The sequence below is a fragment of the Schistosoma mansoni genome, chromosome 1, assembly GCF_000237925.1.
Source record: "Schistosoma mansoni strain Puerto Rico chromosome 1, complete genome".
Classification (NCBI taxonomy): domain Eukaryota; kingdom Metazoa; phylum Platyhelminthes; class Trematoda; order Strigeidida; family Schistosomatidae; genus Schistosoma; species Schistosoma mansoni.
In genome coordinates, this window is record NC_031495.1 from 64867695 (window position 1) to 64886281 (window position 18587).

The following is an 18587-nucleotide window of genomic DNA, read 5'->3' on the forward strand; positions in this document are numbered from 1 at the left end:
ACATTGACTATTCAAACATTTCGTATGCTGACATTGAGTTATGGTTTGATAGGATTTCAGTAAAACCATCACAAAAATCTTTATTCTGAATTCGTCTAAATCAATGAGCCTAGATCAGTATGTATGAAGAAATATATTTCCGTATATTATTTCTATTTATGTTGTCTTTCCATTATTGTTTGGGACTGCAATTGTTCAGTCTCTTATTGACATTTATGCATCCTGTGAGTATTGCCTCAGTATCGCCTTACTTCACAAGTATTATAAGCAAAGATGGATGGTGGATAGCAATGGAATCGAGGACGCGTGTTTCGTCTTATTCGTTACTCGTCAGCTGGATATATCTGCATTCTAGAGTTGATGTTCACCTTGGGACTCGAACCCAGTTACTAATAACGCCAGCGCAAGTTCCACATATCTCAACGAATGAGACAGCAACAGTATATCTATTCCAACGTGTCATAAATTTCCTCATCTTTTCAACAGTTTCTTTCATTTCAGTACTATATATATCTAATATGTAATGTCAGTAATTCGTTTAATTCCCTTTAAAAACGTCATTAAGAATGAACATAGCCTATTCATTCGAATGAATGATTTAACATATCTATTGTATGGTAATTATTTGTTAGTTCAAACAACCGTTATTCAATCATGCACATCCGGTAGTTGATTAAAAGTTATATCTCAATCATCTAATTGATGATTAGAAATTTTCATTTAGTTGTGCAGCAATTATTACTACTACTACTGCTACTACTACTACTACTACTACTACTCGCTTCTTGGTTCTCTGAGCTAAGATCATGTGAGTATCATGTGTACTACTGCTACTAGTACTACCAACACTACTACTAATACTACTACTAGCTAAGATCATGTAAGTATCATGTGTACTACTGCTACTAGTACTACCAACACTACTACTAATACTACTACTACTACTAATACGATAATTGTTAGTATTATGATAATTTACTTCTTACGTTTCGTCACGGAAGTTAGCGTCATTAACTTATACACTTAAATATATAGAATACATAAGATAATAACATAATTTCATTGTGGAAATGATTCCATTCTAAAATTCATCAAAAGGGGGAATAACTATCTAATGAAAACGAAAAGAGTCCATTACGTCATATGACTAGCTATCTTAGTGAATATCTTAGCAACTTGATCGATAGCATTCGATCAGCACTAAGAAGGACTTGAAACGCATAACATTGATCACCACCCAGTGGTCAATCGATTGTGATTACATCTCAGTCCGACAGGAGGTCGGTCATGGACCGAATAGCTCAGTGGTAACGTCTCTGACTGTGAAGCTGAGTGAAACGGGATCGAATCCGTCAGGGAGCACAAGTTCCCTCGATATTACAGGTACACCTTGCTGACGAGTGTCAAGTAGCATGAAACCCGAGTCTAGGGATTCCTGTTGACCACCTCCAACCACCATCTTATCTTAGTGTGTGTTCTCACATGTAAAATTAATTAGAAATACGACAGTAAAGCTGAGGTGAATAACATGTTTATCTTACTATTAACTGACTAAATATTGTCAGTAATTAGACAATAGTACTCAGCAAGAAAATGTAGACTGTAACACATCATTGTGGACAGTAAGAGAGAGATTGAGAGAGGGAAGAGAAAGAGAGTGATATCATCCAATTCTATTGATACGATCGTCGATGGAAATTTAAGTTTGACGATTATATTTCTCTTTTGTTTGTTTGGGAATGACTTATAACGACACTTATCTTGTAAATATGTATTCCTATAGACCACACTTTTCATTATCACTTCATTTAGACCTTCAACAACATTACTTTGGACTTTATAGGTATCAATGCCAAGGTTGTTACTTGATTCGATTGATGGAGTAACATTTCTATTTGTGAGATATGGATTCTTATATATTACTGACTAATTGATACTTAGTAGCATGTAGTACAAATAATGTAAGTAAATATTTAATTCCATCTCTGAATTAACCATTGAGCCATTGTTCATACACAATTCTGCATCGATTACAATCTATTCAACGTTGCATTTTTCCACTATAAATGTTTCGTTGTGAAAACAATATGGTTTTTCTTTGTAGTGGCTTAGCTTCGTCAATCAATCACATTGATAACCGACATTATGTAAATACCAGCGGTGTTTGAATTTAGAAGGTAATAAGAAGCGGTGACTACAGTTTATTAGCGTATAGCACAGGCAACAAATTTATAAGCACATTGAGAGGATGTGAAGTAGAGAGGTTAATGTGTGTGTGAGAGAGAGAACACATAGGCGAATTTATCATCAAATAGAATGAGGCACAGATAGACAATGCAAATGCTTATAACAGAATGCGAATACATATATATATGGATAAGAGAATGATTCATCAAGTGAATTGTTACTACTTGAATAACATTGTCTTTTAACTAAGTTAATAAAAGTGCTTAACCAAACTTAACCGTAATCGAAATTGGTTATAGGATAGTTGCCATATCTGAAAGAATAATGACATACATCTGTATTTATGTTTCTTTTTTGTATACAAATTTAATTGACATTTGTAATATATTGAAGGTTGTTTCGTCTCAATGACGTACTGCTCACAAGTCTTCGAACATCATCACTCTTGTAATCTATACATCGAATTACACTGAACACTTCAATAACAAGTTATTGAGTAGGAATATAGAAATCCACATTCTCAACTTCATTCAACTCACGGCATATACAGATGATCATTTAGCTCCAACAATGACCACAATTACACTCTCATTCACAACTATTATGAAACATACCAGTCGAAATCGGTGCCAAAATCACAATCAAATTAAATATTCATTGTTTCCATACTAATCAATATCATGTCACTTCTACTTGTTCATTACAACTTATCATCAATGATGAATGTACTCACATAGATTCAAACAGACATTTTGTAAAGTCATACTATTTGCATCACATAATATTGTACTGAACACTGATGATTGTCTGACAAGTGATTTCCTTTAGCATATTTCTGTTCTATAATGACCTCATATGACATGTGAAAATCATAGTTGCCATTCGGAAGACTGACATCAACTATGAGATTATTTGTAGACTGTTGTATACTGATTATGTATAAGGTATTGATATTCAACTGGATGTGTATTAAATGATTGACAAGTATCTGAGTGAAGTCCAATATACTCTTATTTTCATCGAGAATACTCTGTAAAATGATGGAAATGTTTTCAGTGAGTACATTCACCTGATGAAACCTGATAAGGACGAAATGCGTCTCCACAATTACACTGTTATTCCCACCTCACCTGTTCCAAAATCTACTCATAATATGCCTGTATACAAACAATCTACACATCATACGTGTGTGTACATCAATAAACACTGATCAAAATCCAATAGTCCACATCAACAATCAGATAATTCTAACACTCATGAAAACTATCACAGTCACAGTACTTCTACCGGACGTTTGTGCTGACGATGTCGTTCACAAGTACGATGAGAGCTCCACGCCTAAACCATCCAGCTCAGAGAACAAAACTCCATCAAAATCATCCACCTCAGCAACAAATCTTCTTCACCATCTCACAATCACAATACATTTCACCAAATGATTTTATTCACTTCAATTCTTCTCATTTCCTTCTCCATTATGTACAAAAATAAATCAAGTCGATCAAGGAATTCGTTGAGTAAACAGATCACATCAATTGATGAGCGAGGAAATTACCTTCATCATTACCATTATCATCATCATCATTAATATTTGCATCATTACACTGCCATTATTCAACTGTTTCATCTGAAATCTAAATCCATTTAGTTTCCATGGTATATATCTCTGTGTATTGAGTAAATGGATGGTGAGCATTATCCAATGTGTAATTATCAACAAGCGAATATGATTTATTTTGACAATGCTATAATCATAATAATAGCAATACATTAACTAATCAATTCACAATGAGTGTAATGCATCAGTGATTTAAATTCGAATGATTTGGATGAATTGAATTTGTATTAATGAAGAGAGAAGAGAGTGAAGAGATGATTGACTATTTATGGAAACTACTGTTCGTTGAGTATTGTGTTGATGAGTTGTGATTGACTTGTTCTAGTTTGTTAATATAAGTTAGTTGTGAGAATTGATGGAACAAGTTAACTGAATTCAAACGTCGGAGAATATTCTGGAATACTGACGTCAGTTTATGATGAGTTTGTTTAGTGAATGATTACAAGTAATGAGTAGGAATAAGGAATAATAATTTAATTCTTATTACAGAATCACAAGAGATTCAGATATGATGTGTAACGAATTCATCAAATGAGTTTAGTTGAAAGAAGATACAATGCAGTAAGAAGTGAGTTTTTTTCCAGGATTTACATGAACCTGTAGGGTCAATGAAATGTCACTGAACCCTAGCCAAATCATCCGGCAGTTGAGTCACTAAATATCGACCAGATCATGTTACAGCACAGCGTGGGAAACATCTCCTACGATCATTAGCCAGATTAGATCAGTCATTTCTTGGTATATTGATAATCCATCAAATATATCTTCCAACCTCCTCGCTTCTGACTTCTGATTTTAACTGGGTGGGTGCTATTCGATTATAGGTGTTAGTGGTAAAGAGTTGTCAAACTACAATACTGGTGGTATCTTCAAACCTATAAACAGTGTTTTTATAAGTCAAAAGCAACAGCTTCAGCAGATTTCAGTAGATTGGTAATTGGACGTTTACTACAAAATATTTTACGTCTTCAATAAAAAGTCTAGGAATTGTCTTTATTCCATTTGTCCTAAAGCTTTTTGAAACATATTCAATAGCGTTGGGTAAGGTTGTTTTCTGTCCTGTCAATTTAACCACCTAACATGTAGTTGTATTTCGGTATATATAAGCTTAGATATTATATGTAGATTCTTTTATTGGACATAACTCTGTCTGTTGCTCCTCTGAGAGCTACTGCCGGTCCCAAGCCCGGATAAAGAAGGAGGGCTGGGAATGGGGTTAGCGACCCCATCCCGTAGAAAACTAACTCGCTAAAAAAGCGAACCAAAAAAATAATTCAAACAATTTAAACTCTGCCCTGGGAGTTGAAGGGAGAATTATGATGCCTCATGATGAAAGCCGAGATTCTTCAGAAGTCACGAGGATGATGCCCCTTTTACTGGACATATTTATACCGTAATCTACATCATAATATCCTCATCTTCTAAACTGAGGTGAATAAATCTGGGTTTTGTAATGAATGTAGCTTCTTTCCAATTGAAATTTTCAGTGTTTTGTAAAATTATCAATGAATCTTTGTGAATACAAGTTACTCGTTAACCATTTTAGACATTATCATAGGACGAAACGTGCGTCCTGGATTCCACTGCTAGTCACTATCCATCTTTGCTTACAATGCTTGTAAATTAAGGCTATATCGAGGCAATATGTATAGTATGCACATATTCCAATTAGAGACTGACCAGTTGCAGTCCTAACACATCGATGGGAAGATTCAAACAAACAATACTAAATGAATTATCATAGATTTCCAATTATTTATTTTCACCAAATATCTGTGTCTGATTCAATCAATGAGCATCTATCAGTTTACTTGCTCATGTGGAGTAAGTTATACAAACTGTACAAAGAGAGTTCTTTCGAAACGCATCTCCAAACATTACTCTTCCTGGTTACACAGTCAGTCAAAAGCTCAGTCTTGGAGCATCTAGTCAATATAACTTCTAACAATTCAGTTCTTAATAGATATCAATTGGATACTTTACAACTTTTCACTAGCTGATTATTATATAACTTCCTTTCAATATCTGATTTTCAGATCTTGACAGCATACTACCAAGCTTTTTTAAATACTTAGTACCATTCTATCCTTACTATAGAATACTATTTTAGCAAATAAACTTAACTATAAATAGGATTATATTATAGATCAGAAGGGGTTTTGTGGAGATTCTAGTATTTTCATAGTTGAATTCATAAGTCAATTGAAGCTAGACCAACATTGAAAACCTGGAAGCACTGGACGGCGAGGTTGTGAATGTGCACTTCTGAGGAGTCTCATAATAGGACGAAACAGCCGTCCAGTGCTTCCAGGTTTTCAATGGTGGTCTAGCTTCCATCAACTCATGATTTCAACTATGAAAAAGGATTATATTAGTTTAAATGAATGAAACCGTCAAAAAAAGGAAATTTTCTCTGGATTACCTTCTTTCATCATTTATTGAAGGTACTACTTAAGTTCTGTATCAAATAAAAATTGATACACACATGAAGCCAATGTGTTAAAACTTATTCTGTATCAAATTAAGTCTAAAAGTTTTTTCCCGTAGCTTATATTTGAAATGTTTTGGCTACGAAACATTATGCGAATGAAAAGAATTAATGAGAAATGTTGAATAAACGCTACTAGAGGTAAACAGTTTCTTCAGGGCTAATTCGCAATGACTATGAAACGTATCCGCTGGAAGTGGACAGGGCACACTTTGAGGAAATCACATAATTGCATCACAAGACAAGCCCTCACATACAATCTTGAAGGCCAAAGGAGAAGAGGAAGATCAAAGAACACATTACGCCGAGAAATAGAGACAGACATGAGAAGAATGGACAACAATTGGATAGAACTAGAAAGGAAGGCCCAGGACAGAGTGGGTAGGAGAATGCTGGTCGGCGGCCTATACTCCATTGGGAGTAACAGGCGTAAGTAAGTAAGTAAGGAAACGTATTACATATTAACTAGTCAAGTTCCATTTTCTCCAGGTCTCATATTCAACGGAAGTAAAAGTCATGTAATATTCTTTTATATGACTAAGAAACATTTGTTATGTCTGCAATATTGTAAAGGATGTTATGTCATCGTCAACAAATTAACATATATATTTTATTCATCTCGCTTACATTCATATATAAATACAGCCCCTGCTAGGAAAGCGTGGAAAGTCCCAGTTCTTTGTAATGATCGACAGTATACCCTTACTGGGTGTTAAACTTTTGAGTATATTGAGTCATATCTTCCAAGATTATAGGTAAACTATATGTCCAGAACAGTTGTAATACTTTTACATTTCAGAAAACACTAAGAGTCCACTTACAGAGGACTCCTCTCTTTCTATTATTGTGTGATCACGCATAAATACTGTTGAAACACTGTGATAGTGTAGAGGCAAGAGAGATCAACTCACAAATCATAGAGTACCGTCCAAGTTTCTGCACTCGTAGATCATTCAATAATGTTCATTATCATGTTTGTGTAGTCCCGATTGAATTGTCTATTGAGTGGTAATGTGACCACTAGTCTAAGTGACTCAACATCGCGTGAACCATGTTTTGATGTTATACTGACTAATCATTGGGTAGTAACTAGGAGCCTACCTCCGACCATCTGACAAAATATATTCGTTGTCAGATTACTTAGATTAGTAGCCACATTTTATTCAACACTAAGGACTACGTAAACATACCACCGCTTAGGACTCATTAATTGATGCAAATATCTCAGCCCAATGAGCCGTTAAGTACGCCCTAGATAATTCAGTAGTGGCATCTCAGACTGAAGTTTGGTGGTGTGGGTCCAAATCCCATATAGGACATTAACAATCCCAAAACCGCAGGTATGAACTGCTGACAAGCGCCAACTAGTGAGGAACTTAGGTCCAGGGTTCCCTCTCATCTGTCTCCAAGCGCTTAACCCTCCTCCTATGACAGTAGAATAGATTAGAGTCGGGTAATGAACGGTATTTGACAGAGTACTAACTGCTGATCTGAATATCTTAAAGTGATCCTGTCTGAGTGACGAAGCATTGCACTATTAAACCCATATATACTAAGTAAAACTTCGATACAAGGCTAAATTAAAAATCCTCTAGCGTTAAAAAAAAACTGACTTTTTGTAACTAATTCGATGGTCACTTTGTACGAAAAAAAATACACGAACCCTAGGGATTTTTCCATCTTAATGACTAATGGACTTGGTTTTAGCATTATCTTTGTTCGATGATTTTTATGTTGTCCAAATGTATTTGTCTTCTTATGTTGTAATAACAACTTGGTTACGATTCTCAGTCATGTGTTACCTAATGTCTGTAACCATTGATTATAATTGTGGAGATCCTTACCATGTGATTTACATTTAGCTATATGATTCAGTTTAACAGTGACTGCATCGACTGATGACATATCTTGGTTTGATCACCCCTTTCTTTTAACCTATTCTTAGACCAGAAAACATTACGAGTTGACATAGGCCATGGTAGGACATACATATTATACATGTTTCAACCATCTCAGTCGATAAAGATTCACATTATTGACTAATTGATTTGCCTAATACTATGGATACAATACAACATGCACCAATCGAATTACACTTGACGGAGAAGCTTTGAGGGATGTGGAAACCTTTACATATCTGTGCAGCATCATTGGTGAACACGGTGGATCTGATGCAGATGTGAGGGCGAAGATCAGCAAAGCAAGAGCAATATATTTACAATTGAAGAACATTTGGAACTCAAAACAATTGTCAACCAACACCAAGATCAGAATTTTCAATACAAATGTCAAAACAGTTCTACTGTATGGGGCGGAGACGTGGAGAACTACGAAAGCCATCATCCAGAAGATACAAGTGTTTATTAATAGTTGTCTACGCAAGATACTTCGAATCCGTTGGTCAGACACTATCAGTAACAAGCCACTGTGGGTGAGAACAAACTAGGTTCCAATGGAGGAAGAAATCAGGAAGAAGCTCTGGAAGTGGATAGGACACACATTGAGGAAATCACCCAACTGCGTCACAAGGCAATCCCTCACAAGGAATCCTGGTGGTCAAAGGAGAAGAGGAATAGAAAAGAACACATTACGCCGAGAAATGGAAACAGGTATGAGAAGAATGAACAAAAACTGGATAGAACTAGAAAAGAAGGCCCAGGACTTAAAGTGTGTTGGAGAACGCTGATCGGCGGCCTACGCTCCATTGGGAGTAACAGGCCTAAGTAAGTAAAAGTAAAGATTTGCAAGAATTATAAAGGATAATAGTCGAGAATATTTTAAAAACTATCAAATACAAAAAATAGTCAGTCATTCAGTCAGTCACAACGTAGAACTTCGTACGTACGTACATCAGTTCGAGTTGCCATACCACATTAGCACACAGATGCAGTTGACAATTCAAATCCCATATTGGTAGAAGTAAGAGTATAAGCAACAATCCGAAAGATTAGGGTTTGAAGATGTTATTGAAGGAGTATAATTCAATGAAATAAATTTGGAAAGAGAAAAACGATAGAGACATGAAGAATTCAGAAGATTAGAATTTGGGAGAACATAAAGAGTGGATGCATTTTCGCCATTGCAAACGATTTTGAGCCATGTCATTCAAGGTCTCTAACCATCGATTACTATCATCTTGCCGATCTCAACCAGGTAGTGTACACCTACCAACATGGCTCAGTCTACTCGTCAGTGACTTCATGGATTTGTGCCACGTTAGACTCTTTCTGAGAACAAACACGATGTCTTCATTTTATAGTATCGGGACAATGTCACTTAGTGAAACGAGAACATCCTAAAATAGGTCTAGAATTATTTCAAATTCAGTTGGACTCTTAGGATAGTATTATCGCATATAATGGAAAAGTAATAAAAGCAAAATGAAAGATAACATATGAAGAACTTATTAAATCTATACTTGTAAGGTACGAATTGCTTAGTGAGGAGTCAGTTAGTCAGTCAGCTACAACGTAGGACCAGGCACATTTACGCATCGGTCCAAGTTGCCATACCTCGTTAGCACAACAAGATGAACACCGGATTCATAGAAGTAGTTAATTTAGTGGTGGTAATATATAAAAATGTTGTATATAAGGATATATTACAGGAAGAAAGACAGATATGAAGCAATTTTAATCTCAAGGTTTAAGGGAAGATAAAGAATGTATACACCTACGTCATTGTGATCGATTCTGAGTCATGTCACCTGGAGTCCTTCAGACAACCAGCATAACAGCAATGCTGCCTTCCCACAAGGAGAGGTGGAGTTAGAAAAGGTCGCCCCTAAAAATGTACACCTCGCCTTACCCCACAGATATCCGTCTCCGGCGGTAAGGTCCCAACAAGTACGGAGGTAACACAAAAAGGTCGTGTGTGACCGACCTCAAGCAGTTATCTCTTGGGCACTGCGGTCACGCTCTCATGTCATTAAGACCACTTCTAACCTAGAAGAACCCTGCCATGGTGTGGGCAACCGGGAAGTGATAACTGCCCTCATACCTCTAACAGCACTCAATACCACTGTATTCATAATAAATCTCCTGAGCAAGGAGTCGAAAGTGTATGAACTAAAGACAAAACTAAATATATAACTTAATGATTGATACTATTGAAAGTAATTTTATAAAATAAGCGTAAAACGTCTGCAACACAAGTCAGTTAGTCAGTCAGCTACAACGTAGGACCAGGCACACATATGCATCGGTCCAAGTTGCCATACCTCATTAGCACAACAAGGTGTGGCAGAACCTTTTTTTGTTCTGCAACACAAACATATATATATACATAAAATTAAAAGACATTTTCACTCTTACAGAATCGGTACAGACTGATACACCGACCATGGTATTATCCCCGAATACTTTGCCGTTTTTATTTAAAGCACAATGAGCTTGCATTTTATTTTGATATTTAATATGCATCCAATTACCACTGTTTGTAATCTAGAAGAAATTTTGAAGGAGAAAAATAATAATAGATGGTATAATGATTATAAACTAGATATTTTGAAGTTGGATAGTAATGGGTGGACAAGGATTATCACTGATTAGTTAAAGGATTATTATGATTGATAAGCAAAGATGGATAGTGGACAGCAGTGGAATCCAGTTTGACGCGCGTTTCGTCCCATTTGGGACTCGTCAGCTGGATGTACTTGCATCTCAGAGTTGATGTTCACTTTGGGACTCGAACCCAGCACCTTTCGCTTCAAACGCCATCGCATTATCCACTCGGCCACTGAGTCCATCTTTGCTTACCATACTTGTGAATTTAGGCTATATCGAGGCAATACACACAGTATGCACATATGCCAATAAGAGACTGACCAGTACAGTCCTAAACATCAATGGGAAGATTCAAACAAACAATACTAAGTTGAATTTGATTATGATTGTCAAAAAAATGGAATTAGATGAGAATTTTGGTATCGTGTTATATATATTCTTTGATAGATGATGATAACAATGATGATACTCATTGATTGACTCTGAAACGTTAGCCATATTACACTCGTCTTGCTTCATTCAACACAAGTAAATTTATTCACTATGGAATATGTACGAGAATTCTAATCGAATGTGATTCGAGTGTTAAACTCTTGAAAAGGTGAAGACGAGTTTTACCAAGGTGTACTCTATCACTGAATACAATTAAAACAATAAACTCTTAAGAAATCATAAGTTGATCAGAATTGAAGAAATAAAGAATAGAATATTTTGGCACTCTGACACAATATAGACCTACAATTTTACATGTGGTTCGGTTCAGGAATCCCACACAGTGATCTAAAGTAAATGTTTCAAAACCTTCAGGTGGCTCCTAGGCTCCACCGTGTATTATACTGTACCGTTCATTGCAAAGGAGCCCGTAAACAGAAAGAAATATCCGATGTTGATCATTTTGCCAATGGTTCTTCAGTATGTTACACGAATCATCTTCAGCCCATACAAATCTCTTTACAAAACACCTTATTCAGTCTGTATTATGCGTTACAATGTGCTATTGAGTAATCAGTATTAATAACTGACTGGTTGTTTTTTACTCTCTGTATTAAGTAATCTGGAACCTGTTCCCACTTCTGAGCTTTTATTTTATTCCCTGTATATGCTGAGTCAAGAGCTCTCGTCTTATGATGTTTTATTCTTAGTTTTAGATATTCATAGGTTGACCAAATCAAAATCACTTGACTGATACTAATTTTATATTCAGTTACGAAATCTATCGACCAATGTACAGTTATAGCAAAGAGGTAATTAAGAAAAAACAGCTTAGATTGCTTAAATAGTCATTTGATTTGATTATTAAACAGTTATGCTACTGACTCGTAATAAGTACTATAATTTAAAACACAAAAGATATGAAGCCACACACTGACCACATGTTTTTCTATTGTACCCAATTGAGCGAACTGGTTAAGAATAAATGCAGCTCGTGATGGAGGGAACCTAAATTATAGTTGTGACAGAATAGAAGAAAGATTTTTGAGTTTTGGACATAAAACAGATCATAAATCATAACCTACTAAATGTGAGATAGCTTACGATAGGTTACATTTTATTGCTTAAATTTATTCATCTACCATTTCAGCCAGTCAATCACAAACAATGTAGAACCTGGCATAAAACTGCGCAAGCTTAAGTTCTCCTACCATGCTAACATAACGAGGTAGAATTATCAAAATGAACACCATATAATAAATGCATCTAAACCACTCCGACCGATTCTAAGCCATGTCACTCAACCCCTCAAACCATTGACAACGGTTAACGCCCAGACCCTAATCAGGTAATCTGCATCTACCAACATAATTCAGTTCAGTGGTTGACGACTCCATGGAATGATACTACGTCTTGATTTAGCTTCCTCTTGTTTTCTTCCAACATATTACCACTCCACCTAACAGTGTGCATGGAGGTAAATAGTTGGGCATACATAAAATATGTTTTAGCTATCTCAGGTGATAAGGTTTATTGATGTACCATCTCTAACTAATAGTCTATGTTTAACCTACAAGCTACTTACCATATACGAGCAATCCTTCGAAGATTTTTCTGATTAAATACGAGCAAGCCATACAGGTTCTAAATAATTAAAGCTCATGTTTTGCAGTCCCGAAATAATACAGAGAGAACTATTGCATAGCATTTTTGCTTGTTGACAGGTAAATGGATATCTTAACTATGCAACAAACGGTTCAAGCTAGCAAAAGGTATATGAACTTTTTTGAGAGTGACGGGATTTCGTAAGTCAGAAAGCTGTCGAAAATAAAATTTTCTTGGTAAAATAAACCACTTCACTTCCTACGGCCAAATTAGAGATTAACACATCCCTAGGTTTGAACCTTGCTCCAGCTGCTTCGGTTTGGGTAGCTGGAGAGTATCCTTAACCTTTACAATTAAAGCATGGCTCGAAGTCAGGTATATGAATCCATACCTGGAAATGAGTTATTAATAATAATATTCACATATAAAATGTTTTTATTACTATAACATTTGGCATGAGTAACCTTAAATGTGTCTTATCTTATTTTATTTTATTTAAACACATAAATATTGGTACAAGGAAGCACCAGATAAATGTGCACCTCACAAATCTCATTTGATTTGTGTGAGGGCTGTGATACTGCCCAGGTGCCCAAACTGAAGCAGGTGGTTTTCTTAAGGGGCCACACCCCGAGCCTTTGACCTAAAGGTCTGATCCATAAGGCAGTGAAGCATCGTAAGGAGATGCAGTCCCATGGTAGCCGGTGACCGACGATGGGTTCATACGCCATTTGTTCCTTCAGGATACTGGAGCCAGCCCATGTGCACCATTGGTTTGGAATCAGGGTTTTCCAACTCCCCTGGGTGGACTTTCCGTGTCCACCAACCCGGTTAAAGTGCCGGACATTCGCTCTTCGTCCTCTCAATTTCGTAAACAACAGTAATGCCACGAGAAGGCAGTGAGTAGGACTTCCCTGGCAGAGGCTATATATTCGCGTGGCCATATGAGAGCATTTCGAGAGGGAGAGCGGACTCTCCATACTCCCGGCCGTACCAGAGCATTTAGGGGCCCTTAAATGTGTACTGTAATAATGTTAACATAGGGAAGGATACATAAAATAGTTGACAAACGTACCCGAAAACAGTTACCCAACAATCATGTGGATTCGCATTATCAAAATCGTTGGGACTAATAAGCATGAAAAAACAAATAGGAAAGAAAAGTAAAGTTAAATGAATAACAGTTAGCAATGTTTGCTTAGAAATCATCCATGTTTCCTAAACAGATTAGGTCAATCTTCAATTATTGTAATGAATGATGACAATATCATCTTTTCGAACACTCATTGTTACATATCTCACTTTATCTGTATTGTAATCAACTAGAAACTTTATGGAAAATGAAGTACTTAAGTATATGAACAATAATTGGCCACTAAATATCATGATGGGCGCATATTGATTTACTTATCGAAATGTAACCATTTACGATTGAATCTACAAAATTTACGAGGTAAGTTCCAGTTCATATAAAGACTATCATACATCAACAGTAGACTTTATAAATAATCTACAAAGGAAAGTTTCAAGCTGAATACTCAATACTTGGAAAGCAGATAGACGTCACTAGTAAACGAAATGGACCAACAGAAGAATGTCAACGGATTGACTCCTTGTAAAACAATTAGGTATAGGTTAATTAACTAGCAGATTCTGTCTCGCGAGACTATTTTATCACCTTATTTTGATGGACAAATAACAGGGGGCAAATTAACTCCATAAACATACTCTACATAATCGAATAGAGATATAGATGGTTGTGGTTCTTGGTGCGAACTAGTAGTAAGACAAAAAACAAAGGAGATTTTCGATGTCTGCAGGTTTTCGGACATGCTATAGTGTAGACCTGACAGTAGCAAGTACTGACAAAACCTTCTGAATAATATATTTTTAAATACATATGAAGGAATATGCCATCGGCATTCAGCGTTTACATTTTATGGCATGAAGAGTGAAAATCTGATCGGAGCGACATTTATTTGAGCTCATATAAATTACTTGAGAATAAAGTCAAACTGTTATTAATTTTTCATAGTTAAGATCATTTCCGTTACAGTAGCGTGTTACCCACAAAGCTCATTTGAATAAGCGTGTGTAAATGAGAAAAGTAAATATTTGGAGAAATGGGTTACCTTCGATGTGAAAGCAAAGCCTCCGCTAAACGATCAGGTGTACTAATACCATCTTGCTTCTTATTCCCATCGTTTAGATTTACAAGAAAACTGTTATTATGGTGTGGTGACCCAACTAAAGGTGGGCGATTATTGACAACATTATGCAAAGGTGTTCGATGATAACTAGGATCACCCGGCGATTGGAAAGGACTAACACCTATTTGTTTTACAGGAGGATTCGCCGATGAACCAACAGTGTAATTTGGTGTACTGTGTTTTATTCCACCGAAATTGTCTGAGCTGGGCTTTGTACGGACACCAGCACCACCAACGGCTGACCACATACTTCGTGTAGGAGGTGATGTTAAACGACGTCCAATTGACTCATGTGCTTGACTTAAATAGCGTGGCTGCAGTTTGTTGTTATACTGAGAAGCCTAGAAAAATATATAAAGAAACCGGATGAATGATCGATTGATAATATGAGAAAAGATGTAAAAGATAGTGTTCATAGTTGTAACTTCTCAGTTAAAATAGATCCCTATCAGAACTATGCGAAGATCGATTGGTCCGAATCATTTACAATTTGAAACAAAGAAAAGTGATTTGGAAATACAATCAAAAAGCTTATGGATAGTGGATCACTACATCACGACTTTACTGATGGTAAGGAAGTCCAGTAGGACATATATCATCAATCTAAATACGGATTCAGTTTGTTTGAATGAGGTACACCTAGTGTTTGAAGGTTACCACGAAAAATAGATGGCTTTTTAAGCATCAACTGGATCCAAATTTGTGATCTACTTGTTAGATTACCATTACTAACCAGTCATAGCTCAGGTATAAAAAGCACTGCAAACACGACTCTTAACAGATGGTTTATAAAGATTGTTTTCGATCTATGAGGAATATATGTGCCAGTATTTATCTAATCAACAACTATTGTTGTCTCAACAATCACGTTCAACAGGATTTAATATTTCATAACTCTCAGAACCCATTAAAACGCTAGACGTTGTAAATTATGCATAGTATGTAAAGATCAATGAAATCATCTAGTTATCTGAAAGTTGTCAAAAATAGTTTTTAATTTATGATTTAGTAGTTAAGACGACCGGTTATACTTCGGAGCTAATATAGTTGCCCCTGCTATCTAGCAGCACCGTGGGGAGGCCTTAGGTCGGATTGTGCTGACACTTCAAAGATACAGAGTAATATTGTTCGGATACTTATAAGGTCGTAGCATTGTGTTATTTCCTTATCTGATCACCGTTGCATCTCCCGAGTTCATTGAAACTCGTTAAAGCGGACGAATAATATGCGCTTCTTAAAAACAACTCCATGGAGGGTCACAGTACAACTGTGACGATTACTAATCCGTTTCACTAGAGAATACGAGACCAATCAAAACACAAAGTTATTGAGTGGTGTAATTTTAACTACACCTTTATTATTTAAACAAGACAAAAAATAAGATCGGGTTTACTTATAATATACATTATATTATTAGAGTGTTTTATTCCATGACTCTGGACTATCATATAATGGGTTGTCATTCAATTGTCAAGACACAGATGCACTGTTCCCAAACACAGCAAATAACAAAAAACATGTTGATCAGATCCAATTCCTAGAATTAGGAACAATTACCACCATGAAATCTGAGTAATTCATAGGTGCTTATACTCACTAAAATGTGAGTATAGACATTACATACATAATACAACTACAAAAACTCCCTCAACATAATCCTTGAGAAACTCACTGGTATATTTTGTAAATTTCCAGAAAGTGAGGAAAATGCATTTTGGCGTGAAACTTTAGACTCTGAGCTTGTCGATACCGTCTCTAAGATCTGCGGATTTTCACTCATTAAAAATCCTGGGAGATATTGGCAAGTGCCCGGAGAAGTACTTGACCCTGCACCAACTGAGTTTATTGGAGGAGAACCTAGAGTCATAGGTTCGGTATGGCTGAAAGCAGAACTGTGCATCGTTCCTCCTTTACTAAAGAAACCACAAATACGGTGAGCAAACTTGTAATAAAGTCAATTTTTATCAAGCATTTGCATTTAAAACAACCGATGACCGCCTTATTACAAACCCCTGACCCAAAAACCTATTCACTGAAGAGAAACGTGCGAAGTTAGATCGAAGAGGTGTTAGCAAAGGAAATTATCGGAGGGCGAGGAAAGTTCCCCAACAACCTATTTGTAAAACATCAAACACCTTCTGAGAAATTAGTGGTTCCATAACGTATAAGGAATATTTTTCCGACTGTTGAAGTGAGCAAAACGTTTTCAGTAGCTTTAGAATTAAGATATGACTAAACACTGAAAACAGACAGTCAGAAAGCCGAATGTATTGGCCTAAAGACTTACTGAATCTATCCATCTACTTGTCCTAGGTGAAACGCCAGTCAAAAATCAAACTATCTGTTGGATGGATAAAAATCAGTCTTTTTTGGTATCCAATATTGTGAAAATATAAAAGCGATATGGTAGTTGCAGCTACGAAACTTCTAAGGCCAAACTAACCCATGTTAACTGTTTTACAGTAGCAATAACAAAATGAGAGGCCGTGGCCGATTTTAGTCTGTCGCCTTGGGGTGAATTAACTTGGTCACCCAAAGATAGACCCTGAAAAATTGAACCATAAAAAACTACAGAGAGCAGACAGAGTGTGTAAGTACATGACCGGGCATTAATCACATTGAACATAGACTTAGCGGATACCTTCAAACTAGACTACCTGATTATCGATTTCAGAGTAGTTTGTCTGCACCTGAATCATTACATATAGTCGTTGTGCCAAAAAACAATAGTAGCGGATCGGCGACCAGAAAAGAATGAAACTTAGATAAGGTCTGAAATAGTATTAGGCCATCTGATGATCCCAACTTGCTTATACCTTGACATTGTAGCACATCAGAATATTTAAGCAGAAGCAGATATTGAGGAATCAATACGAGATTGTCTTAACCGAGAAATAAAATTTTTCTTGAAAAAGAACGCTGTATGAATAAACGATATTGAAAGCACTTTAAGTACATCAATAAATTTAACCACAATAAAAATAAAACCCGGTTCGCAACGCTACTACACCGACAAACCACAAGTGACCTTGTGGTTATAAGTCCCACCAAGTGATTCACTGAAGACGTTTAAACAATGCAAAGTTCTTGTATCTCAAACTAGTCTCATTTGCTTCAAACAAACCATTGTCATCGTTAATTTCTGAACATTCGACCAAACCGCAGGTCATACTTTTAGGTACATTGGTAAATTCAACATTCCTTGTTTATCATTATTCGTCAATCCTGAACGGTCACCGCCTTCTCGTTTCTGTTTTTCTTTCAACTCGGCAATGATCGAAAAGTCACTTATCAACCTCCGACGCGCGAATACTCCCAATGCATTTGAGACTGATACAAAAGCCCGCTGAATTTGGTGAAGGGGTATTGTGAGGCCAGTGAAGTGGCATGGCCCTTTCAAAATCGTCCGGCGATAATATCACTGAATACCGGGCAGTTTGCCGATCCTCTTCAAGTTCAAGGACAACCAACGCTCACCAATTAGTTGTGAACCATGGACTGACCCATGCGGTAGTGGTCTTGTACTTACTCTTACTATTATA

At 36.3% G+C, this 18587-nt stretch overlaps 1 protein-coding gene and 1 non-coding gene across 2 annotated transcripts; both read right to left on the minus strand.

Moving 5' to 3' along the window:
• Positions 1-10516: 10516 nt before the first annotated feature.
• Positions 10517-16243, minus strand: Smp_000890 (mitotic phosphoprotein 44; the record flags this gene model as incomplete). The annotated part of the gene is made up of 5 exons (XM_018795208.1): positions 10517-10735; positions 12169-12238; positions 13911-13964; positions 14968-15386; positions 16223-16243. The coding sequence occupies 5 exons, from the start codon at positions 16241-16243 to the stop codon at positions 10517-10519; spliced, it is 783 nt and encodes a 260-aa protein (XP_018649544.1).
• Positions 10967-11033, minus strand: Smp_tRNA_00856_Gln_TTG.1.1. Its single transcript has one exon. It is a non-coding gene (tRNA).
• Positions 16244-18587: the final 2344 nt, after the last annotated feature.